Source organism: Cenococcum geophilum (assembly GCF_001692895.1).
Source record: "Cenococcum geophilum 1.58 unplaced genomic scaffold K441scaffold_13, whole genome shotgun sequence".
Taxonomy (NCBI): Eukaryota; Fungi; Ascomycota; class Dothideomycetes; order Gloniales; family Gloniaceae; genus Cenococcum; species Cenococcum geophilum.
In genome coordinates, this window is record NW_027137571.1 from 1,959,851 (window position 1) to 1,984,585 (window position 24,735).

The 24,735-nt window shown below is 48.1% G+C and overlaps 8 protein-coding genes across 8 annotated transcripts; 5 read left to right on the forward strand and 3 right to left on the reverse strand.

Annotated features, from left to right (window-relative positions):
* The first annotated feature begins 239 nt into the window (after window positions 1-239).
* Window positions 240-857, forward strand: K441DRAFT_657209 (uncharacterized protein). The gene is made up of 2 exons (XM_067648139.1): window positions 240-712; window positions 764-857. Exons 1-2 carry the CDS (start codon window positions 508-510, stop codon window positions 847-849), a joined length of 291 nt encoding a protein of 96 aa, XP_067506027.1. The 5' UTR covers window positions 240-507; the 3' UTR covers window positions 850-857.
* Window positions 858-2,200: 1,343 nt separating this feature from the next.
* Window positions 2,201-3,262, forward strand: K441DRAFT_675933 (uncharacterized protein; the record flags this gene model as incomplete). The annotated part of the gene is made up of 1 exon (XM_067650898.1): window positions 2,201-3,262. One exon carries the CDS (start codon window positions 2,201-2,203, stop codon window positions 3,260-3,262), a length of 1,062 nt encoding a protein of 353 aa, XP_067506028.1.
* Window positions 3,263-6,067: 2,805 nt separating this feature from the next.
* Window positions 6,068-10,458, reverse strand: K441DRAFT_552032 (Coatomer, alpha subunit; the record flags this gene model as incomplete). The annotated part of the gene is made up of 11 exons (XM_067643127.1): window positions 6,068-6,604; window positions 6,668-8,093; window positions 8,147-9,470; window positions 9,561-9,591; window positions 9,649-9,668; window positions 9,725-9,795; window positions 9,855-9,886; window positions 10,031-10,058; window positions 10,137-10,268; window positions 10,328-10,377; window positions 10,432-10,458. 11 exons carry the CDS (start codon window positions 10,456-10,458, stop codon window positions 6,068-6,070), a joined length of 3,678 nt encoding a protein of 1,225 aa, XP_067506029.1.
* Window positions 10,459-11,748: 1,290 nt separating this feature from the next.
* On the forward strand, window positions 11,749-13,181 carry K441DRAFT_714436 (uncharacterized protein; the record flags this gene model as incomplete). The annotated part of the gene is made up of 2 exons (XM_067653957.1): window positions 11,749-12,505; window positions 12,556-13,181. 2 exons carry the CDS (start codon window positions 11,749-11,751, stop codon window positions 12,771-12,773), a joined length of 975 nt encoding a protein of 324 aa, XP_067506030.1. The 3' UTR covers window positions 12,774-13,181.
* A 374-nt stretch (window positions 13,182-13,555) lies between these two features.
* K441DRAFT_552209 (RmlC-like cupin) lies at window positions 13,556-14,437 on the forward strand (the record flags this gene model as incomplete). The annotated part of the gene is made up of 2 exons (XM_067643134.1): window positions 13,556-13,871; window positions 13,929-14,437. 2 exons carry the CDS (start codon window positions 13,556-13,558, stop codon window positions 14,435-14,437), a joined length of 825 nt encoding a protein of 274 aa, XP_067506031.1.
* A 1,468-nt stretch (window positions 14,438-15,905) lies between these two features.
* Window positions 15,906-16,289, forward strand: K441DRAFT_714450 (ankyrin repeat protein; the record flags this gene model as incomplete). Its single annotated transcript, XM_067653958.1, has 1 exon — window positions 15,906-16,289. A coding segment is annotated over one exon (384 nt), but the record flags the coding sequence as incomplete, so codon positions are not given.
* A 3,415-nt stretch (window positions 16,290-19,704) lies between these two features.
* K441DRAFT_551731 (uncharacterized protein) lies at window positions 19,705-20,063 on the reverse strand (the record flags this gene model as incomplete). Its single annotated transcript, XM_067643115.1, has 2 exons — window positions 19,705-19,919; window positions 20,036-20,063. 2 exons carry the CDS (start codon window positions 20,061-20,063, stop codon window positions 19,705-19,707), a joined length of 243 nt encoding a protein of 80 aa, XP_067506033.1.
* A 797-nt stretch (window positions 20,064-20,860) lies between these two features.
* On the reverse strand, window positions 20,861-24,604 carry K441DRAFT_49003 (glycosyltransferase family 20 protein). The gene is made up of 5 exons (XM_067641971.1): window positions 24,506-24,604; window positions 23,890-24,360; window positions 21,740-23,678; window positions 21,394-21,675; window positions 20,861-21,304 (listed from the first exon to the last, which is right to left on the reverse strand). The coding sequence occupies exons 2-5, from the start codon at window positions 24,334-24,336 to the stop codon at window positions 21,090-21,092; spliced, it is 2,883 nt and encodes a 960-aa protein (XP_067506034.1). The 5' UTR covers window positions 24,337-24,360; window positions 24,506-24,604; the 3' UTR covers window positions 20,861-21,089.
* Between the last annotated feature and the right edge of the window lie 131 nt (window positions 24,605-24,735).

The following is a 24,735-nucleotide window of genomic DNA, read 5'->3' on the forward strand; positions in this document are numbered from 1 at the left end:
TAAGGAACGTAGTGTATGCGTATTAGTGGCAGGAGTAGGGTTAGCAGTTATTAATAATATGGTAATAAGATACCGAAATAAGGAGCTGGTAGTAGAGGTTCGGTAGTAGGTATATTTTAGTAGAGGATTAATTAATGTGGGTAGAAGACGTTGCTAATTTTAAGCCTTATTTAAGGCCTTTTTAGAACAATTAACCGAACAGTTGGCTTTATTTTAGATTAAGTACGACTACCAGATTAAGCGCCACTAATTATCTACTAATTGACGCCGGCGAAAGCACAGATTAACGTTAGATTGAAAAAGCTCCAGATTGCAACCGAACACGCCCTAAAGCAGTCACCTTTTTTAACGAAATTAATCTACACCCCTATACGAAGGCGCCGGCAAAAAGTAATCGGACACCGCTACTTAGCGAGAAAACCCAACCCCACCAAAATTTGACTTTTTTTGCGCCTACACTATAAAAACCAACTCTACTTCTACTGCACTTAGTTAATACTTAGTAGAATGGGTCCTTACACTTCTAATGTTAGAAAAGCTCAATATTTGACGTACTGTGAGTGTGGAAAGACTAGAAGAAAGGTAGTAAAGCTCTGCAATCTTGCAAAATCAACAGCTGCCGATATATGGAAACGATCTCTTGCAGTTAAAGAAGAGCGCCTTACTGCTAGCCTCCCAGATCTAGTTTCTGTGAAGGAGAAAAGCGGAAGACCTTTAGTTCTATTAGTTAACGACGTTACAGAGATCTTTAAGGTTTGCACACTCAACAAGAAGAATTATAAGAAACAGCAACACCACGTCGCCGTAGAGGAAGGCTTTAAAGCTTGCAGAATAACGATTGAGACCTGACTTCGAGCACGAAACCTTTTATACTGTAATTAGTACTAGAGTTAGTCAATTTGATGCTAGAATTGATAATTTCTTTGTGAGGTCGTATTTTTCGGCTAAAGTATCGGTGTCCGATTACTTTTTGCCGGCGCCTTCGTAGCAGCTATTATTTTATAAATATTATTAAATTAATTCATAGAACCAGCTCTATAATTAATAAACTTTTGGACCTTATATGTGGGCCTATTGCGATATTATTATGACGTTATACCTATTGTCTAAATTTGTATGGGAGCTATATATATACTTTTTGCGACGACATATGTAATATTACAATCCTTAATAACGATTTTTTTTTGGCGAAAATAAGCATAGCTCTAGGGGCTTATAGGCTAATTTAGACCTAATATCTATAAAATATCGGGTCGTCTCTTTAATCGATAAACTTTTCTTAGTATTTTAAGTAGTTGTGGTTGAGCGATTTAACCGCGAGTATGGGGAAAATCGTGGATATTGTCGGAGCTGCTAAGAAACGTTGGAAATGTCCCTCAGACGTGATTCCGGTGGTTTCGCACAAATGTAGCTAGCCAGCTTGCGGACCGATTAAAAATCCGCACCAACGGAATCACGTCTGAGCCTGCTGAGGTAACTCACACGTGATTTTGCAAGGAGGACGGCCCTACCGTTATTCCGACGCTAGCCAAAAAAATCACGTCTAGGCTCGCTGAGGTAACCAACGGAATCACGTCTGAGCTTGCTGAGGTAAGTCTGAGCTTCTGAGGCGCGCGTGCCAGTCGCTTGCTGAGATAATGCGTTCTCTCCACCGGAGAAAAAGGTGGCCGATTTTGACGCACGGTCCACAAACACTAAAACACTACCTTAGCGCGGTTTGAAAAGGTTTTTAGAGAGAATATAGATTAGGAGAAGATTAATAAGCAGTTTACGTGGTATACAAAGAGACTACACGAATGTATTAGGCTTAGTGGGCAAATGATAAAGTATTAGAGAGTATAATAAGGCTTTTGGTGTTTTTGGCCCGTGCGTCAAAATCGGCCACCTTTTTCTCTAGTGGAGAGTGCGTTGCCGTCTGCCCTTGGCTTGACATGCTTAAACTGCTTCGCAAGAATTCATGTCCATCTCATACCCCTAATCTCATGTCCTAATCTCATGTCCTGGGATGCCATTTGGTTTACTGTCTCTGTATTGCAACCCAGTCACGGTGTGATGGCGTGCAGCATGATTGCCTGAAGCTTTACGCCCCGCCTAGACAGACAGTCATGGCCTCCCACCAACGAACTCTTGTGTTTTCGGATGCTTCCTCTTTTAGCATCTCCACATCTCCTCACAAAAACCTTCTCTGCGCAAAACCAAAATGGATGATCCGGAAGAAGGTGAATGGGAATACGAGTATGACGAAAACGAAACTGAAAACTTCTACATAACGCTTGACCTTTCCAATGCCGCACCAGCCTCAAAACCGAGGAAAGCTGATGTATCTTCGCTCACCCAAACCATCGCAGACACTGCTAGACAAACCCGACATTCAACTGGCGACCTCCATTCAGGAAGAGATAACTCTGCAAGTACCCCCACCCACTCCAACCCCGATTTGGCCAAATCGAATGGCATGAATGCAATACAAATCCTTGATCTGCATACTCACAACCCGCTCATATCCTACCAAGGCCAACTGTTAAGCTGTCGTTGGGCCTCCACTATTGGTTCAGACCTTCTCTTTGCAGATGCGCCTCAGGATCGCGAATCTTACCCTGAACCTCTCCGGGCTTTGCCATCATTCGATCTTCTCGGTATCAGTTCAACCAAGCTTATTGCAACGATTACACAACTTCGGCCTCGCTATTCCTCTCCAAGCACGCAAGAACAAAAGGCCGCCCCAGAGCCCACCCAAGCCAATACTATTGGCGATGACCCTCTTGAGACTGACATCGTCAATATCCCGTCTTCACACGATGCTCTAAAAGCGCAGAATAATCAATTAAATTTTCTGAGCCGTCTTAATGCTGCAAAAGAGAAGCGAGGTGAAAAAGACAGGGCTCCAGCAGCAGGTTATAAGAAAACAATTGTTTTGGATGAAACGGATGGGACTAATATACAAAGTGGTGAAGACTCAGCAGCTGGCAACCAGCAAGATACACTTGTTGACTACGAGATACCAGCCTGGCCTCAGGCACGCCAAGACGATGGTAATGAGAATGGTGGAACACGGTATAGCACTGATACCGGCGTCAGCACCAGTCATCATAACGACGCATCCACAGCTCCTTCATCATTAGTGAACCAGATGGTGGAAGTGGGTGAACCACCGAATGGCCGAGTTCAGCCTATCCATGATGAAATCCTTCCGGCAGTGCAAAGCCGTTCAGCTGAAGATGATGTAGTAATGAGCGAATCTAACGACCAGCCTGCAACTTGAGAAGTATCATTAAATATCAAGCGGGACGAGCATAAAACCTCACGGCAAGGCTCTCCTAGCGTCTCCAGATGAATATGGTCTAAAGCATCTCTCAAACGAGACTTTCTGAACCATGCCCTTCTGATGTCCAAGCATTTAATTCACTCAACTGGTCTACTCCATATACATTGGTCTCATTGGGAGCCTTCGGCTGAAGAGTTCACTTTGCAATCATGAATCTCTTAGCATCCTTATTCTCAAACATGCCTGTCAGATTTGACAGCTGTAAATTATACACCTTCATTAAATGTATTCCTCGAATACTTTCTACATTCGTAATCCTCTCGAGACGTACTTGGATTTCCGCAAAAATCCAGTTGCACGTTATGATCATTAGCTGTAGTACTTGTCAAAGTGAATTTGAGAGTGCCATGTGTTGGTGTTTCCGTATAACTATGCAAGGTTGATGGACGTTGTTGAGTGGTTCCTCCCGAGAACTGTCAAACGTACCCGCTTGCTTTTCTAGGGAGATTTCGTGTGCCTCCACCACTCCCATATTGGTTGGTATATGGCATGCAATCTGCTGTTCGACGCAGTCAGTCCTTTCCTACTCTTCGCAGAAACTCTTATTGTACACTTTCTTTCGCTAGTGCTAAAAACCAACGCGAATAGACACATCGCATAATGTCATATGGCTACCCTCTACGCAAAGTAATCCGCCGTAATGAGAAACTTAATGCCACAATATTAGCAGATCAGCCTTTTACTGCCATGTTCCAGCGTCTCCACCTACATACCCTCTTCGAAGGCTCAAACCCTCCCCACAGCCCCGCAGATGAGAAAGACACGCCACCGGTCACTATCTGCGAGTCTTCCGAAAGTTCATCCAGTTCAAAGAGAAGCTCGAGGATCGCGGGCGGTATCTTAAGTGAGGTAGCAGACTGGCTGGATCTCAATGAACGCGATAATATGTGGGCAATTTGGAGGTGCCATTTATGGAGGGTATGTTGATAAAGCATGCTAAAGGGACAGCATGATTCATGGATTTTTACTAAGTTTGATCTTTGCCCCGGACAGATATTGATAGCAAACATTCATTTAGGCCTTCCCAACTCCCAATGAGATTGCAGCACATTTCGCTGCCATTCACCAACTGCGTCTTCGGATTCAGAACCCTCAGAACCCTCAGAAGTATTTTTGCATCTAATCGCTATCCAAATTCTTGCTTCGTGCTATAAGCTCTCTCGCCCACCAGGCGCAGCCTCCCTACCTTCGTCACTATATCTTAGCAAAAGGGAACCAGAGCTTATAACTAACCTTCGCCTCCATACGCAGTTCCGTTATTGTCCTGCGGCTGGCCACCATGCACGCAGCTCACCGAGGGGTTCATCGTGGCCGGTCTTTACAGTGGCCCATCTCTTGAAGATCAATTGGCGGAGGAAGTGAGTTGTCGCCGGCTTTAAAGAAGCGTGAATTGAGAGCCAACGAATCCGAAAGTACAACAACTTCACTCAAATGGAGTAGGGACTTGACAAGATCAATAGATGGTTTATCGCCCTCCAATTCAGACCCTGAATCTCGTCATCAATCTGCAGACTCACACTTCCGATTCCACTGCAGAAGAAGGCTGCTTCAACACAACTTGGAACATATAAACCACGGTCATGTCGGTTCCCTTTGACCAATACTCACCGTCTTCCAGTCGCCTGTCCTCAATGGCAACGGCCGTCTTCACTCTCATGCAAACAGCAAAAGCCGGTCTATTAGACAGCAATCTTGCAGACCCCTCGATGTAGAGGCTGGATTTCCATAAATCCTTATACACGTCCCTAAGTTCACGTGCAATATTTCACCCAGCGAATCTTGGAAGCTTACCATTACGACAGACGACATCTACACCACTAATTTCGAAAGGGTTTTTTTTCTGCCGTTCCCAAACCATTGAAAATCGTAAAGTAAATAGAAATGATGGTTACGTGAGGGCAGGGATGCATATAACTATTCTATTAGTTACGTGAGTTATAATTACTATATAATATAGCTAATCGTAGTCGAAATTATTCTTATGATTATAGTTACGATTATATAATCAATATAATCACCTACGGTAAGAACGCGTAGGAATAGAATGCAGTAAAAGCTTTAGGATAATAAGGCGCTTACTATAAAGCGCCAAGCCCGTGTTTTTTACGTATAAAATTGCCGAGCTAAGAAGTAAGATGCTAAGGTAGTAAAGGGTATCGAGATACTTCAAAGCACTATCTGAGACAGGAGAGGGAGAAATATGGAGTGTGGAAAGAAAGGAGAGCTCTGACGAAGGCGACTGGCCGGAGGACAGTGTGGATAGGAACGGGAAGCGGCCCCACATTCGTATTACCGCTGCATAGATACCCTGGTGCCTAATTGATTGAATGGTCGCAGGCTGAATAGTGGAGGCTCGCTGTGCCCTAGCGCCCAAGTCTGTAAGAATACCAAAGGCTTCCTAAGTAGTGATGAATATCAGTCTAAACAGACATGCATTAGGAGCCTTGCCCATATTAAAAAGGTAGAGAATCCCAGTCTTTCATTTCACTTTTAACAAGATATAACCACCCTTATTGGGCCCGCTACATTCGTGTCGTCTCAGAAGCTCAACCAGCCATCAGCACACTCGTCGCTCGGAAGATAATCTCTCCTGTCCACAGTACACCGAACCAATGCAGCGAGAGCACCGTTGCCCTCGTTGCGGAATACATCCACAAACTCACGCATTAAGCATGACTCAACACATATCTCCTTAATTCATCTCTCGCTTTCAAAACACCAAGCTCCTTCTCCGTCTCTGACTCAACCTACCAACCTCAACCCGCTAGCCGGCGCTCCAACCATTGCGACCTCGCAAATCTTGCACACGGTACCCTTGTACTTGGCGTGATACTTTGTACCATCATACGGACAAGCGACCCATGGGCTGCCGCCGTAAATCGGCGTATAGCTCGCCGCACAGATCTCGAAGTCGGCGAAAGTGTCGAAGTCGATCTCCGTCGCGTCAGAGGGATTGCGCTCGCAAACCGCCTTGACTTTGCGCGCGCTCTCCTTGAATTTCGCATTGCTGCCGCGGTCAATGAGGCCGTTGGCGAAGCCAAGCGCGGACGAGTGCTGCTTGTTGCGGTTGGCGAAGTTCATGGCGGCGAAGAGGGTGAGCGCCTTGTGCTGCGGCTCGAGTTCTGGGACGGTGAAGTAGGCGGATAGCTCAAGGGCGCGCTTCTTGATGTCGTCGGAGAATGAGGAAATGTCCTGGGAGTTCTTGACGAGGGAGCGGCGCTCAAGTTCCATGGAGATTGCGAGGGCGTATTGGGCTGCTGACTTGATGACTTTTTTGGCCTAGGGTCCAGTAGTTAGTGATGACGTGGTCACTAGAACGAAAATCGATGGGTTTGGACTTACTTCGGTGACTTCTTGTTGTGAGGACACCGCATTCACCAGGAGTAAATGGAGCAGTTTCTTGAATGTTTGTACACTGTCTTCTAGTTTGTTCTTCACCATTGCTGCTTTACCAGCTGGCAGCTCACCAGCTGTGATAGATTCGAGGTCACGCGGTATGATCGGTAGAACTTTCCTCGGGTCAATCTCCGAAACTGTTCTCCGAACATAGTTGACTAGAGGCGGCATGCTAGCATTTGCAGGAAGGAATGTTCTCGAGGCTTGGTATATCTCTTGGAATCGACTTTCCAGCGGTTTGAAGTTCACCGCACCAACTTGTCGGTTGAGGAGCTGCATAGCGGTCTCAAAGGAGCCAGCAGCGACATGGTCTGCTGCAATCGGTGAATTCCGTGCCCACATGTCAGCTTCGCTGCTACCCGCGCCAGCATCAGCACTCTCGACGTTGACGAAGTCACTCTCAGCTTCAACATCGACGTCATCGCCCATGTCCCAGCCAGCAACGTCTTCGTCCTCCTCAGCTTCGTCCAGATGGCCGTTGCGGGGAGCATCGACGTCAGGTTCAGGCTCTTCGTCGCCATAACCATTTGTGGCTGGGACTGCTTCATCCTCGATACCCTCTACCTGGCCCATTAGAGCTCTTTCAAAGACTGAGGAGGAGGTGCCTTTCACAGGCCAGTTGCTCTTGAATGTGGGTACGATTGGTTTTGGTAGTGATAACGGTTTGCCTAGCGTTGGGAAGCTAATTTGGTCCTCCGTGAGTCCACTCGCCTCTAAGATCAATTGACACTGTTCTTCGAGTCCATGGGCCTTTGCGGTCATGTACGCTAGAGGATATAAGTCAAGCTCTTGGAACATCTCAATTCTGTTCTCCACATCTCCTAAGTAGAGTGCATTCTGAAATCGTGCTGTCATGTCTCCACGATGTTCGGCAATTTTGGCCATTCGCTTTAGTTTCTCCTGGTCGCCTGTTGCGAGGTAGAGGAAGGAGAGCTTATCGAAATTCCGGAGTTTCTGATAAGTCATTTCTACGACCTGGTGGTTGCCATGAGCAAGTGCTTCGGTGCTTAATCGTTGCCAGAGTTTTGGACGGTCCAACTGCTTAGCCATCTCGACAGCGACTTCTAGATTTCCACACTCAATCGCGAGTTCGAACCGTGTCTGTGGGTCTTGGACGAATTGAAGAGCGATCTCAGGGTAACCCTTCTTTTGGAGATAGGCGATTATACTCTGTCCAACAAGACTAGATGTCTTAATGATGTTAAGCATTTCATCGTAATTCCTCTTGACGAGAGCTAGCTTGAAACGGTATTCGGTGGGATCAATCTGAAGGACTTTGGGTTTAGCCGCTCGATCTAAACAGTACACATTTCGGCCTTTGACTCTAACAAGATAAACAGTATGCTCAAGTGTTCGTACGATGCCATTGTCACTGTTACTTTCGATTAGAAGATATTCCACATTTCTAGGCGGGCAATTCCTTACCCATTCATCAACGTGTACTTGATATGATTCAACGTCGAGTAAAGTAAGACGCCAGCGTCATCCCAGGTTGCGCTCTTTATCCTAATAGTCTCATGCAGAGTGCTGACCTGCTCCAAAGTCTTGGTAACGATTGTCACATTGTGCTTGCTCAGGAGTGCGGCATGGAGACCGTCGGTTGACCACACAACATACTTCACACCATTTACGGCGAGTTCGGCGAGGTGCTTCTTTTGCTGAATATCATAGAGAACAACGGATGTGGCGGTGATCAACAGCAGGCACCCGGTGCCGCCAAAGAAGATGTCTACTGTGCCATGCGGAGGCTTGATTGTCTTTGTCGTTGAATTTGTGAGATCTTTGATGTCGATTTGTTGATTTGACTGGGTGAACACTGCAAACCTGTTTCGAGCCACGAAAACAGCCGAGTTCCCGGAACCACGCTTTGTGTCTGTCGGCTCAACTGCGCCAGTGGCATCACGCGGGAGGTTTATCAGCTCGTAGCATCCGCTATCTGCGGGGGAGGTAACCAAGATTGCTCGCTCAGCAGGGTTATAAGATAGAGTCCGCGGTGGCACCCATGGGCTGCCCAGTTTCTTGAGAGAAAGCATAGATGGCGACTCTAGGTTTTTAGCAAAGTCGTATGAGCGAACATGTTTCTCTTTAGTAATATAGAAAAGTTGGTTTTGGTAGACCGATGATGCCGGTCGTTCCCTTTCCAATTTGAAGACCATAACGCCGTTATCATGACCAGCCGCGAAAAGGTTAATCTCCGGGTGAGCGGCAATAACCCAGAAGCGATCGTTTTCCCTTTTAAATGACTGAACGGAAGTCCGCTTGTTGAGATCCCATACACGGAGAGTCTTGTCCTCTCCAACAGAAAGGATGAGATCCTGATGTGGGTGGAATAAACATGCAGAAGCGTTTTGGAAATGGCCTCGACATGTATCGACTTCCCAAGCTTTGGTTTCAGACATCCTCCAAAGTTTGACCAAGCGGTCATCACCAGCAGAAACAATTAACGGCAACATTGGGTGGAAAGCTACCCAATTGACTCCCCGATCATGACCTTCAAGAACAAATTTAACCACGGCATCTGTATTTCCGAACATATCTGCTTGGTTCGCATTCGTTTTAGCCATCTGGTCCTCGAATGTCATTGATGTTGGCGCCGAGTGCTTCTTCCTCAGACCGGATATATCCCATACTCTAACCGACTGATCGAGGGATGCCGAGACGATGAGGTCCTCCTTAGGGTGAAACTGGGCGCACATTGTATAGTGGTTATGTCCGGTCATTGTGCAAACTGTAGAGTCGTTAATTATAGCTTAAAAGAGTATGCGCTTCACAACTGCATACTCAGGGATCTAAGAACTATTAGCACTTTCTCATCTCCTGTCGTAAAAGCTTCAGACACACCTGTTTTGCCAATTCCAAATTCTAATTGTCTATGAATTTAATTGTCAGAATATAGCTCGCATGTTTGGGGGCATCATCTTGCTCACTTGGTCGTCCGATGATGATACTGGAAGATTATGTTAACATGGTGGAACGCACAGCTGAGAAAGTTACTAAACTTACCAATCCACGGTAGTTCATGGTGAAAGAATACGGTTCGAACATAGTCCAAGTGTCCATTTAACGTAAACAAGCTAGTTGAATGTGCATCAGAATATGGATCCGTAGTGCGATTCTGGGAGAATCATCTTACCATCTACGGCTCTGATAACTCCAGATTTTTATCTAGAAGCTCTTAGTTTATGCCTGAAATTAGGATGAAGGGATATTTAAGGTGCGTAGAGCGTAGGTTAGGTGTGAGATATGACGACAGCTCAGAGACCGAAGCTTGGGAGGTAGGGATGTGTGAAGGTTTTAAAAATTGCGCACCTTATAATCATCGCCGCCAGACACAAATCTATCATCTCCATAAGCACAATATCCATATACGCGGCCTTTGTAGGGGCCATTATTCCAATGTTCTCGAGGGGCTCACAATGGCTGTGTCTTGTGGAAGTCAATGCCCCGAACTGGTCCATCATGCTCCTCAAAGCGGTCGATAAGCGTACCCATCCGGTAATCCCATAGCTGAATGGTCGAAGAATGGAGTGATACGAGAATCCATGGTCTGTCTGGCGGTCAGTGGAGGCCTGTGAGAGGGACAGTGATTCAATTCGCTGCGCTGACCTCTTTGGATGAAAGGCAATGCCCTTGGCTCTAGATGATTTCGACTCGAACTAGGAATGGTGAGTGGACTGCAGGAGCTTGTGCGGAGTATGGGAGAAGTTTACCTTGGTCAACATGGATGGGGAGGACATAGTGGGATTGTAGAAGAAGCCGCAGCTTCAGGCACGCAGAAGTGCGCTCAACGTCCAAACCAAGCTGCAATGGCCTTCTCCGGGAGGCTGTATGTCGGTAAACGCGTATTATGGGTAGGTATACACAGGTATGGGTAGGTATACACAGGTATGGGTAGGTCTGGATTATTGGTGCGGCCACTCTCTACCCACGCCTTGGTGTTTCGCCAAATGTTCAATGTGTCTATTTGAGAACGGCACTAGGGCCAACGCGGGACTAGCCCAGGGCAGAATAGCGAGGCCGGCTCAGCTCACCACCACGACATATCAAAAATAATTCCTAAAAGCACTCTCGAGAATTATTCAGCCCTCAGAACCGCCTCGAAGTGCGCCAAATGCGGTCCGAGGCTCAAATATGCACGTTGACGCCCAACTTGTTAAGAGGGTTCTCACCGGAAAAGAAAATTACGGCTGAGGTCATCGGTTTTCTCGGCTTCCCACGTCAAGCTTGCCCCTCGAATCCATTACATCCATGCTCCCCCGCGCTTCCGTCACCAATGACCTCGTTGTGTTGCTGTTCGTAAAGGTGGCCAACATGCCAACGCGCAGCATTTTGACGGTAATATTGGGCTGCAGCCATTGGCCTGCTGCCATGCGATCAGGATGCATGGTGAGATTGCCCGGAGACTGCTAGCGACAGCCTCCCGCTAATTGCTGGCCGACACATATCATGAGGGCTATCGGAGTCAAGACAAGGAAGCACCTGTCGAAATTGACCCGCACCCACCGCGGCCACCTCACTCTTAAAACCGCAGCTGAATATCTGGCGGCATCCCGCGCAATTCTCGAGGCAAGGGATCGTGAGCATTGCAGGCTTGTCTCCTCCGTCCATCTCCCTCTTTTTGCACCCTATTCGGTCACAATCCGTTTTGTCTACCCCCGGATTGACCAGCTCTCACTGGCTAATTACGTCTGATCTGACCTGCAATTCCTGCATTGCTGCCTATAGGACAAAGTATTTCAGGCCGTACGATAAGCCAAGAGCGTTGCAGGGACTGACTTGTAAAAAGACTCCACCTATCCGCCTTGCGAACGTCGCTCAGACATCGCCGTCAAATACGTCGAATACTCCCAGAAAATGATATTGCTCACGAACACCACCCCTTACAAACCAAGATTAGAATTGCTGCGTCGGATATTCATACCTTGACTCTTAAGTTCCACTTCAACGCTCAGTTTGCGACGCAAATTTAACCTATACATCCAAAATTTGTGGGAGATCGTTCAATATCTCCTTACCCATTCCCTATTATGGAGACATCCAACATGCCGCCACCCTTCGCCTTCCCTCACGGCCACCCCTCATCGCCGCCTGCCACACCAGGCTCTCGCCCGCACTCACGATTTCCTTCGGTGGCGAGCCACACCTCCCCGATGTACAAACGGATGGGATTTTCCATGCTTAAGCAGTCACCGCCGCTTGAATTCATTGAGCCTATAGGGCATGGTCCACAGTTTCACTTCACCCGACCCCAATCAGAAGACTATTCGTCGCATCCATCAAGTAACTCCGGACATGCATGTGCTGCCAGCCCTCAAGGGTCGGATGATGATGATGACGACGATGAAGAAGACAACTCCGACTCCTTTTCGGAGAGTGGAGAGTCTCGTACCGAAGAAGAGAGGCCCGCCGCTCGAAGGGTTGAAGTGGCAGATTTTGAGCTGGAGGAAGTCGAGAGCGACCCAGAGTATGACAGCGAAACGGAGGTGGTCAGACCAGACCATTTTGAGGATGCGAGCAGCGAGAGAGCAACAGAAGAACGACTTGAAGCAGACACAGGAATCATAAGTAAATTCTCAAGCCTACACTGCACGGGAGAGTTGAATGATGAAGAAGAGCAGAGGGCCAGTTACAGAAAGAAAAAGAAGCGCTGGAGCGCCGGGATTTTCAAACGCAGCCACAGTCAAAGTGTAGGCAGCGATACGGACATCGAAGATTCCGAAGCCTTAGATGCTCATGATGTCGGCTCAAGCGCCCGGCGACTACGGCGGAGAGTGAGGGGCCCCGGTGAGAATCACATGATGTCGGCTCAAGCGCCCGGCGACTACGGCGGAGAGTGAGGGGCCCCGGTGAGAATCAGTCATCCCTGATCTTTGACGAGCTTCCAAACACGAACATCGTTGAGGTAGAAGAACCAGATGACGTGGGTAGTAGGAAGGGGCCACCGTCGATTCCTTCAGATGACGGATTTACTCTTGACGCCCTGCCTTTCTGGGTCCTGGACGATCCGATGGATATGGATTGGGATTCCGGTCGCCCACCTTCAGCGACGTAAGCATTGTTGGCGAGATTAGATTGGCTTTCTTTATTTTCTACTGTTGCTGGAGCATCGCCGCATTTGTTTGAGGTTGAGTTGTCGACTGGGGTTTTTGTTTCTTGGGAGTGTTGCCTTTTTCTAAGCGCCCAGCGTTCAGGGCCCTGTTGCGTTGTTTTTGGAGGGATCGTGTTTCGGTGTTTTGTGCCGCATTTGCAGATTTAGCCATGTTTTTCAAATGTTTCTAAGCAGCTTCTAAACATCTGCCTATTTATGGATCGCTTACGAGGCCAAGAGGGTGAGGGCATTTTGGTCAGCCGCTTACCCTTGGTGCCTGGGCAACTGCGCAAAGTGCCGAAGCCGACGACGCAAAAAGGCGCGAAAATGCCCAAAAATCAAATCTTGGTGGTGGCACAGCTTGCAAGGCTGCCCCAGCCAAGCCGCTGGGCTCCCGAACGCCAGGAAACAACGCCAACGTCGTCCGATCGATCCTGTTTCAACTTGCCCAAGGCGGTTACTTTCCACCATAAGCTTATTATTAGTCTTCTCACCATGTGGCCTCACAGCCATGATGCCAGCTCAACGGCTTCGACCATATCCGGTCCAGCTTCGCCTGATGGCTATAAAAGATGGCCTCTCTCACCGCTGTGTACTTCTCTTCCATCTCACAGCATCACATCAAATCAAAACAAAGACCGGTTTTCCTAATTTCCTTATTTCCTTATTTCCTTATTTCCTTTTTTCCTTTGTGGTCACTATTTCCTTGCTGTTTACGCACAATCTTTCAAACACCAGCAACAATAATGTCTTCCATAATCACTAAAGTACTCGTCGCTGCTCTCGCTTTTGGCGCTGCCCAAGCTCTCCCCAACCCTGTACAAGCCTCACAATTAACTTCCAGCGTTGCTGTGGCATCGAGCACCTCTACCGTAGCGCCTCCTGCTGCAACGCCTGTAGACAACACTGCCTTAATCATTGAGCTCGAGACAGCCCCTACGGCCATCAAACGGTTCCAGAAGCTCTTGACCGCGGCTGGGCAGAAGCTTCTCTCCGCTGCTGAGCTCCAGAAGATTGTCGTCTTCGACTTCAATGGCGCAACACCTAACCCGGGCGCTAAAGGTATGTCATACAAATCTGGTTCTTAATCTCTGCAAACCTGTGCTAATAACGCTGTAGGAGGCGCAGCAAAGGCGGCTACCATTGAGAACTTCCCTATTCTTACCGATCTCGGCATCTCAACAACTTTGGCCTTCCTTGGCCCCTGCGGAATGAACTCGCCTCACATCCACCCTCGTGCTACTGAGTTTCTTACGGTCGTAGAAGGCGAGATAGACTTCGGCTACATCCTAGAGAATGGCCTCGTCCGGGCTCCCAACCCATCAGAAATCACTGGCCACCTGAACAAGTTCCAGGGCACTGTCTTCCCTATGGGTAGCATCCACTACCAAGTCAACCCCACCTGCTATCCCTCCACTTTCGTTGCTACCCTTAACTCCAACGACCCGGGCACCAGCCAGGTCGCCCAGAACTTCTTCGGGCTGAACTCGGATGTTGTCAACGCTACGCTCGGCTTCCCGCAGACGCTCAATGGTGAAGACTTGGAGACATTCCGCAAGATGATTCCCGCAAATATTGCCCTTGGCATTGAGTCATGCTTGGCGAAGTGCGGAATCCCCAAGAAATAATTGTAATTCGAAAGTATGGCTTATAATGGGGATTGGAGAGGTCCTTTTGGACAGCATAGCGATGGTGTTTTAATGGTTATGTCAATTGCATTGCGCTGGTATTTGGGTTTCCTTTTTAATTATTATCTTTTGATGCGTCCTTTTTCCGTCCTTTGTGAGATCATATACACAAAAACTTTCCCGACTCTCGTTATAAGAATATATCCTTCCTTCAAACCTTTGTGTTGTTTCGGCTTGCTCGCCAACGATTCTCATGCTTTATTATTCGTCCAATTTTAAATCTAACGAAGTCCTATATTGCAGAGTCGTCGACCCGCAGGTCCGAATGATTGTTTCCGCAATGGATACAAGAGGATGTTGCACCTTTCGAGAAAGACGTACTCATTCGCGCATATGAAAACGGCGGAGCAGTATCTTCCGGAGCTGCACCAAGCATACGGCCAGTAATTCAATTAACCCCCTAAAAGTCGAATATCATCGATTGAAACTCCCACCTTGCGCCTACAATTTTGGGTATTCAAATGCCAAGGTTACAAACATTCAAAATCAACCTAGCAGAAAAAACTCCTCCTTCCACGGCCCATTCCCGTCAACTCTTTCTGTTTGCCCATTTAGATGTATCGGCGTTGTGATCTTAGGGTCGCCCCACATGTAAGAAAGTCCCTCGACTGTGGCTCCTCATCCAAGCTTGCATACACTATGCTGCAGGCTATCATGTCATACGTGGGTACTGTAGATAACTGCAATGCGTGCCATCACCTCGCATTTGCCGGATAGCAATTATACCACCAATTTAGTAAAAATTGCTGCGCAGATAGCATCACACAACGTTTGTCCAGCTTCCAGCTGTTGGAGTCGGCGGTTGACGACCTCCCGATCCTTCATCGATCAATTTTAGACGGCTTTATCTCTCCAATCATAAACCTTGAACTCATAATCCGCCTACTTAAAGTTGGTGCTGATCCACACGTCCGCGACGTCCATAGTATTACTCCCATGCATCATGCTGCACTCCAAGGACCATATCGCACTTCCAATAGTCGGGAATTTATCAATTTACTCCTGGACAAGAAACTTAGTTTGAGTTGCAAAGACAATTACAGTACGGCTGGTCCCCTCCCTATTTGCTGGGGCCCTTGTTAGTGAGCATAATGGGGATTATGGGAGCGCGCTACATGTGGCATCGTACTGCGGTCACGAGAAGGTGAAGCAGTTACTAGAAGCTAAGGCAAATGCTTGTTCCAACGAGTCTCTATATGGTCAAACGCCGCTCTCGCGGGCTGCGGAAGGAGGGCATGCAGCAGTAGTGCAGCTACTGCTTAAACAAGAAGGTGTTGATGCCAACTCTAAGGACCATGACGGTAGGACACCACTGTTGTGGGCTTCCGAAAAGGGCAATAAAAGCTGTGGCAAAGCTGCTGCTTAAGCACGGGGCGTCGATGCCAATTCCAAAGACAAGAATTGTGCAACGCCGCTGTTCTGGGCGGCGAGTAGAGGGCAGAAAGCGGTAGTTCAACTACTACTCGATCAAGAAGGCGTCGATACCGACTCCACGGATAACGACGGTATGACGGCGCTGTCCCTGGCCGCAATAACTATGCATGCAGCCACGGTAAAGCTGTTACTCGAGCACAAAGATGCCAAAGTCAGCATCAACTCCAAGGATGATAACGGTGAGACGCCACTGTTCTTGGCTGCGAGAGAGGGTTGCGAGGATATGGTACGGCTACTGCTCAAATACGGTGCCAGCATTTATGTAAGGAATAAATGTGAAGAGACGGTGGAGCATCAAGCGCGTTCACGAGGTGACAAGAGTATGGTGCGGCTGCTAGAAACATCTGGAGAATTGTAGGTTTTTTCTGGAATAGGTCTCTTGTCACTTCATTTATTGACCCGAGGTACGAGTGGTCTATATATTCGGGTTGGGGGTCCTGGAATTCAAACTCCCGCCAAGCCAGCTTCTAATTGGTTAGAAAGCCGGCTTCTCATTGGTTAGAAAAAAAGTTGCGCGCGGTAAGTTATGGCAGAATCCACGTGACGAACTTCAAAACATTGGGCTCTACAAACGCTCTGCACAAAGCTCCGTACGAAGCTCTGCGAAAGCTCTACCAAAAGCTCTACCAAAAGCTCTACCAAAAGCTCTACCAAAAGCTCTGCCAAAGGCTTTGCAGCACCTCTGCCCACCTAGTGTACTGGCCATGCAGTAAATGGAGCACGCTGTGCGCAGGGGTCTAAGGGGGTCTCCCCTTTGAAGCTCTGCTCGAAGCTCTGCTCGAAGCTCTGCTCGAAGCTTTACTCAAAGCCCTATACGGAGCTCTAAAGCTCTACTAACACGCAGCACTAATATACTAGGAAGGTTCTGCAATCGGCCGTATAACCGCCCATACGGTCAATCGCCGTACAATTGTCTCTACGAACGGCTCTANGAACGGCTCTANAAACGTCTACACNATCGCCCNTACGANCGTTNATACGATCNATTNACCAAACGCCTATACAATCAATCAGACGCCCGTATAAACGTCTCTACGAGCGTCTACAAACGTCTCTACAAACGTCTCTACAAACGTCTACAATCGCCCATACAATCGTCCGTACGAACGTCTGTACGAACGCCTACACGAACGCCTATACAAAGCTCTGCTCGAAGCTCTACAAAGCTCTACTAAAAGCTCTACCAAAGCCTCTACCAAAGCCTCTGCAAGAGCTCTGCCCGCGCAGTAAATAGAGCACGTAGTGTGCAGGGGGGGTCCAAGGGGGTCTCCCCCTTGAGCTTAAAGCTCTACTCGAAGCTCTACTCGAAGCTTGATACGGAGCTCTAAAGCTCTACTAACACGCAGCACTGATATACCAGGAAGACTCTATAATCGTCTACACGGACGGCTCTACAAACGGCTCTACAAACGGCTCTACGAATGTCTGCATAATCGCCCGTATAAACGCCCATACAATCAATCAAACACCCATACAATCGATCAATCAAACGCCCATATGAACGACCAATTAAACGTCCATGCAATTGCCTATACAATCGTCTCTACAAATGTCTCTGCAGTTAATCGCCCGTGCGAACGCCTGCATGTGGCTCTGCACAAGGCTCTACACAAAGCTCTACCGAAGCTCCACACAAAGCTCTACCGAAGCTCTACACAAAGCTCTACCAAAGTTCTGCACGAAGCTCTACCAAAGCTCTACATAAAGCTCTACCAAAGCCCTACATAAAGCTCTACCGAAGCTCTACACAGAGCTCTATAAAAGCTCTAGAAAGGCTCTATAAAAAGCTCTATAAAAGCTCTACCAAACGCTCTACTAAACGCTCTACCAAAGCCTCTACAAGAACTCTACCTACGCGGTAAATAGAGCACGTAGTGCGCAGGGGGGGAGGTCCAAGGGGGTCTCCCCCTTAAGCTTAAAGCTTTACTCAAAACTCTACTTAAAGCTTAATACGGAGCTCTAAAGCTCTACTAATATGCAGCACTAATATACTAGGAAGGCTCTATAATCGTCTACACAAACGGCTCTATAAACGGCTCTATGAACGTCTATATAGTCGCCTATATAAACGCCCATATAATTAGTCGATTAATCGATCAATTGCCTATAAACGCCTATATCATTAATTAATTAATCAACTAAACACCTATACGAACGTCTCTACGAACAGCTCTATAAATAGCTCTATATACGGCTTTACGCACAGCTCCACAAACGTCTATATAATTAATTAATCAATTAATTAATTGCCCACACAAACGCCTATACAATTGCCTATACAATCGTCTCTACAAATATCTCTGCAATTAATCGCCAGAACAAACGGCTGCACGTCTACACGTCTGCACGTCTACACGTGGCTCTGCGTAAGGCTCTACACAAAGCTCCGCACGAGGCTCTACCAAAGCTCTACACGAGGCTCCACCAAAGCTCTGCACGAGGCTCTACCAAAGCTCTATATAAGGCTCTATTAAAGCTCTGCATAAGGCTCTGCCCAAAGCTTACCCCCTACTACAAAGTATAATAGAGGTATAGGATTTACGAAACAAATCCATACTTACTAGTGTATGCTAATTAAGCTCTATACAATAAGGCTCTAAATTAAAGCTTTAGGTTAATTAATCGGCTTATTAATTATAAACTCGGGTCAAAATTTTCGTTGGGGGGTACTAACGATCCGCATGTTAACATTCCATTATTTTCTCGAAGATCTGCAGTATATACTGGGAGAAGCTAGAGTCTCGGCGATAATGGTCATTTGTGGAAATCAGTAGCTTGCTTGTTGGACTAGATTTATTGTAAACTGATCCAGCCACTTAACCATGTACTTCAAAAGGTAATGGAGCCTATACGAACCTCCTATCCTATATGTACGTAAAGGTGGTTGACTATAATTATGTTTTTCAAATTTGATGATACTTATGCTGTCGCAAAGTCCAGCGCAAATGCCCTTCGTAAACTGCAGTTGTCATGATGAGCCCCTATGAAATTATATAATGATCTCGCAACACCTTTTCTTTGCCCGTCTAACAACTAGTTGTATTGTGGTCATAGTCCATCAATCACTGCATCATCCAATAGTAAAACAGAGGGTACGACTTAGTGAAAGTATTCGGCTAAAAGGGCTGTTCGTACAGAACATTCGTATTCCAGATCCCGAATCTTTAAGTAGCTAGCCTCGCTACATACATGTACGCATAACTTAGAAGTTAGACAGTATTTGCACAAAACAGGTCCTAAGAATATCCCACATGAAGTAAATACATACATACACATATGCAAGAGGATAGGTCCATCCTACCCGCCACTAGCTCCGTATGGAACTGTATGGAACTGTATAGAGTATAGGCTCGCAACCAAATAGGGGTGGGAGGAGCAATAATTTATAGACAGTGAAATGAATGAAGAGTTGAAGGAAAGCCGAGAAGGAATGCAGCAGATGCAGGACTTTTCATCCACGCATGCAGTTTTCGAAAAATTGAATAGAGAAAGAAAATATCGGTGGCCGTGGTTCGTCGTAAGCAGGTCCCCGCTTGTCGCTCCAATCCAGACAAGCCAATCCGGTTGCTGCCCTCACCCCTCTGACACCAATGGTAGTGCTCTTTAGTCGATCAGCGGCGTGACGACCTCGCATGAACGCCCTCAAGCAGAATCGCTAGGCACAGCAATTGGCGCTTTCGGCCCACAATTGGTAGGCTACGCACGGTTCGCCTTTCTCTCCACACATTTCTCCCCATATCCAATTGCGGTTCGCGCGAATAGCGTTGCATGGCTTATGACCTTCCAGTGCCAGCTCTTGCAAGCTCTCTTATTCTTACAGCAGGTCCCTTGCTCATGCGTTGACTGGACGTCGATGTTGAGGTGGACTTGGTGGAGACTGGGGATGATGTATAAATATATTCACCGTCCACGTATTGCGCCTCGCTAATGAAGGTGGTGCGTTTTTCGCGGCGAGTATAGCGCTGCTCGAGGCGGTAGAGTTCGAGTTCTGATTAATGTCAGCGACAGAGGGCGAAGTGGAGGGGCGTTGAGTAGCTTGCGAAGATTTTGAGGACGGAGAATAAAAGTACTTGGCGACACAGGTGTGGGCGTAGAAGAACTTACTGGCCTGGATCTTTTCTATTAAACCCATATTGGATATGTGTATTAAGATGGAGGGTAGTTCTAACTGAATGAGGACGTCGCGATAACCTGCTGACGGACGATCCCAAGATATCACAAGGTTACAGACCAAGGGAAGGCAATGGCGCTCGTTCCCCTTCTGTGGTAGAGAGTGTGGGTGCCAGCAGTCAGCGCTTGTAGCAATGAGGGGAAAGAGTTGGAAAAGCACTTGGAAAGACTCGGGCTGGCGGGAGATATGAGGAGTTCGGAGGGAGGTGTCGCAGAAGAGCGTTGATTAGGGGCCTTCGTTGGTTTCTTCGCCGGCTGCAATGCACGGGGCAAGCCTGGGTTCTGGAAAACTTTATCGAGGACGGAGGAAGCACGCCAAGGAAGCGATAGTTAAGGAAAGGTTGGGCGGGATAGGTAGGCCAGGCCTGTCGGCAGCAAGGCAAACGACGTCGCAGAGGTACCAAAGCCAAGGGCGGGCATTGATTGCCAGTTTTCTCAGGGCAAACCCGTCGCTGATCCGTCAATGCACAGCGTCCACAGTGCCCTGGCAGGTGAAGACGGACGGGAAAGAAGGGGAGGGCAGGTGCCATGCAGGTAGGAAAAAAACGTGGAAACCATGACTCGTTTACGTCTACGCCATCGTTAGCGGCCCCTGCAAGGTGCAACGAGTGCACCCGCCGTTGGCCATTGTCCGAAAGAGAGCCGCCATCCCACCGGCCATCCCGCCGGCCATCCCACCCGTCATTCGTAAACGGCGAAGCCAAACGTCCACCTGCTGCATCTGCTGCACCTGCCGAATCTATGCACCTTTATCAATCATGACCCTCAACATATCGTATAAAACATAATCTTTACTTTGCTGAACCCCGCTTCCGAGGTTTCCTTCGAAATGAAAATGTCCGAGACGTCTTTTTATTTATCTACAGCGAAGGAATAAAAACAAGCCCACTGCATTGCTCATACCACCAGCGTTTGATCTCACTCACCATTCGATGCCTCCATGTTCAAAATTGTCTCTCCTGACGCCGCTGCCATGCTTTCAGGACTTTTAAAGCCTCGATTCGGGCACTGATCCCTCGACTACAGCAACGGCTCCTACATTTCCAGCATCAGTAGAGCCATTGAGAAGCGACACGACGGAGATGACATCAGAAGGCTCCAGGAGGTGCCAATTAGCAAGAGTCTGCTTTGAGCTAGCTCCAACTGTGACGGAAAAGACGTGGTCTGGAGGCAGTTTGGATTGCCGCAAAGAGCGGAACATATCTGCCGAGTGTCAGCCGCACATTGCTCTCTAATCACCAAACATACGTATCCAGGATCACTCTGCGCATGAGGAGAAAGGGCAGACTGACCTTCGTCCGTAAAGTCATCACCGAGGCAGAGAACAAATTCGGGGGGTTCGCCAGGCTTGTCACCATATGCCTGAATTAACCTTTTCGCGATCTCGCCCTTGTTCACAAAGCGTGGACGGACTTCCAAGTTGGCTTTACCCGTCATCACTTCGACATCCCAGTTCTTCGCGGCTGTATTCTCAAGATGCTTTTGACACTCACGGGCCTGAAACGCCCCGTACTCGGGGTCCGCCCTACGATAGTGCCAGGTAAGGGCAATCTTCTTTCGCTCAATAAAAGATCCTGAGAGCAAGATTTGTCAGAATCCATCCAACCAAACATGAATATGTCTAAAAGCACGGTATACCTTGTGTTCTCTCCGTGTAGTGCTGGAAGACATTCATCACCTCGGATTGCCAACTCATGTCAGTCTTGTCAGTAAGATTCTCCCATTCGTCGCTTCTCGGATGGCGCATGAAGCTACCATGCTCAGCGCTTAGCCCAAGCTCTGAGATGTGACCCATCCATTCATCCAGAAAAGCCTGATCTCTTCCACTAATGATCCATACCGAGTTTGATGGATCAGAAGCTAGAGTCTTGAGAGTGCGAATGACGCGATCCGACGGGATAGCAGACTGTGGGTCCTTGACAATGGGTGTTAAAGTTCCATCATAGTCGAACATAAACAGCCTCTTCTTTGCTTGCCGGAATTGGTAAAGTAACTTCGCCCGATCCAGTGCAGGTGTAGCGAAGGATTGGTCGAACGAGGATAGATTCGTCATCAGCCGCTTGAGATAGTTGTTGGTCCACGACTGTACATTGTTTGCCACCACGTGCTTGTACAGCTTCTCGTGCTGCTCTTTCCGCTCTTCCAAAGGCATTGTCAGAGCTTGAGCAATGGCATCAGCGACGCCACCAAGATCCCACGGGTTAATATGTATAGCACTTCCCAAGCTTCCAGCCGTCCCTGAAAACTCGGAAAGGATGAGTGGCCCATGATTGTCTTTTTGGCAAATGACATACTCGAGACTCGTCGTATTCATGCCGTCTCTGACACTCGTGATGAGCCCGACGTCTGCAAGTCGTAGGAGAGCAAAGTACTCTTCTCGGGACAGATACTGAGGAAAGTGCTGAACAGGAGCAAAACTGAGGGACCCGAAGGAGCCATTAATTCTAGCAACAAGGTCCGCAATTTTATTAACAAACTTATTGTCGGCGCCTTCCTGATCTTCTTGAAGGTAGCTCGGACTAGTGACCTGGATCAACACGACTTTATCATGCCATTCTGGATACCGCTCGAGGAAAATTTCAAAGGCCTGTAGTTTCTGGGCGACTCCTCTGACTGCATCGAGGCGATCTCTGCCAACGATAATTTTCTTACCTGCGTAGAGTTCGTGAATCCCCTTGATTTTGTCTTCTATCGCAGGATCACCGAATGCCTGTTGCTGGGTCGAAGCGGCATTGATGCCAATTGGGAAGACGTCTACGGCAACATGAGCCCCGTATGCGTCAACGCCAGCCGAGGACGAGTCAAAGCCAAGAATGCGTGTGCAACAAGAAGAGAAATGACGCGAGTAGCTGTACGACTGGAATCCAACCATGTTGGCGCCAAGGACTCCCTCCAGGATTTCCTTTCGCCGACTAAGGCATCGGTAGAACTCGCTGCTGGGAAAGGGAACGTGAAGGAAAAAGCCGATGTATACATTTGGAAGACGCTGGCGGAGTAAACTTGGTAGTAAGAGGAGATAGTAGTCATGGATGATGATGATGTCTCCAGGCTTGTAGATTTCCAGAATCCGATCCGCAAAAAGTTTGTTCATACGATAGTAGTCTGCCCAAGATCGACGTGCTGCACGACCGTCCGCTGGCTCATTTTGTTTATAATGGAACAGTGTGTATAATTCATGCTCAGCGAACCGACGCCACCTGGACTGGTCCTTGATAATGGCCACGTCCTCCTCGTTCATTTCATCTGTGAGCCAGACTGGAACAATCTTTCCGCCATGATCCCGTTCTAGTTGCCTTTCCAAGCGTTGTCTGTCAGCACGACCAACTCTGATGCCTTCGGTTTGCATAGGCTGAGGCGGCTTAGAAGTCCCATCGACAGGAATTGGCGCAGATGCTTTGTTGGCCGTAGAGGCATTGGGTACCGAACTGAGCGAGGCACTGGGGGCCGGCTGTGCTCCCGGAACTTCTGTTATTTCACCTGTCCATCCTACTAAGGTATGGTTCCATGGTGACGCAGCGGAGGCTAAATACGAGAAAGAGTCGAAAAGAGCTGATGTCCCACGTCGCGATTTCAGCTCCTGTTAACCATCAAGAACATGCCTAGGTATCAGTCATGTTGGAAGTAAAAAGCGGTTCGGCTGGTAGAAAATAAAACTACTCTTGCGCAGGAGCTCGTTCGGCGCTGGATATCGCCTCAAAACCAAGCAAAGAAAATTGTTGTTGCAGCATCCAAACCATGAGAAGGATTTACAAAACAAGATTTTACGATTGAGGAAAGCATTGACCTACCCAATCAAGACCTGGACAATATCCGAGAGTGTACGGTACACAGAACGTAGCACTTATCACTCCGCCACTAAGGTTCAGGCTAGGATGTGCCGCCCTTGGATCTACGTCCGCGAGATCGTGCTTTGAAGTTGGATCTCCGACAAGGCTCAGCCGGCGCAAAAGCTCTTCTCCTGTTCTTGCGCCAGCCACTGCTTCAGTGGGAGAGCTTGGTCTAGCCTCATCCTTAGGTGCAAAGTATGAATTCGCATTCCATTGTGGGCCTGGCGCAACCTGAGCGGGGTCAAAAGGTAGGCTTGTGTCTTGTGGGGTACTTTCAGGCTCGATATAGGCAGAGTGCCCAGCTAGATGGACACCAGGAGTGACAGGGACAGAGGTGACCGAAGGGTGGAGCGCAGGATGGGTGGAAGGTTCCTGCTCCAGCTGCGCAGGGCGCACAGCGGGAGACATGGGCTCACTCTCTCGGGTGTCGCACTGCATTTTGTTAGATTAGTTCGCAGGCAGTTGGTATAGGAGAGGACGGTATAGGACTTTGGTAGAGCAAACGACAGCAACAAGGCCTTCTGTGCGACAACCACGCGTGTCTAACCAGCAGGTGTTACGAAATGCTAGGTCTCACCTTCTCGTCTAGTCGTTAGAGCAGCTGTGAAGAACAGCTCAGGATTGATCAGGATTGATGTCAGAAGCCGAATTGGGAAATGTGAACGTTACTGCCCAGGCATGCTTTTACGATGAAGGGCGTCGAGGGGCACTGAGGGGTTTTGAAGGCGGGCCGGAGGGTGGAATTGCTCGATATGTATCCGTCTGTGAAAATTGTTGCGCGGGCTTTGGGAACAATTGGATCAAGGG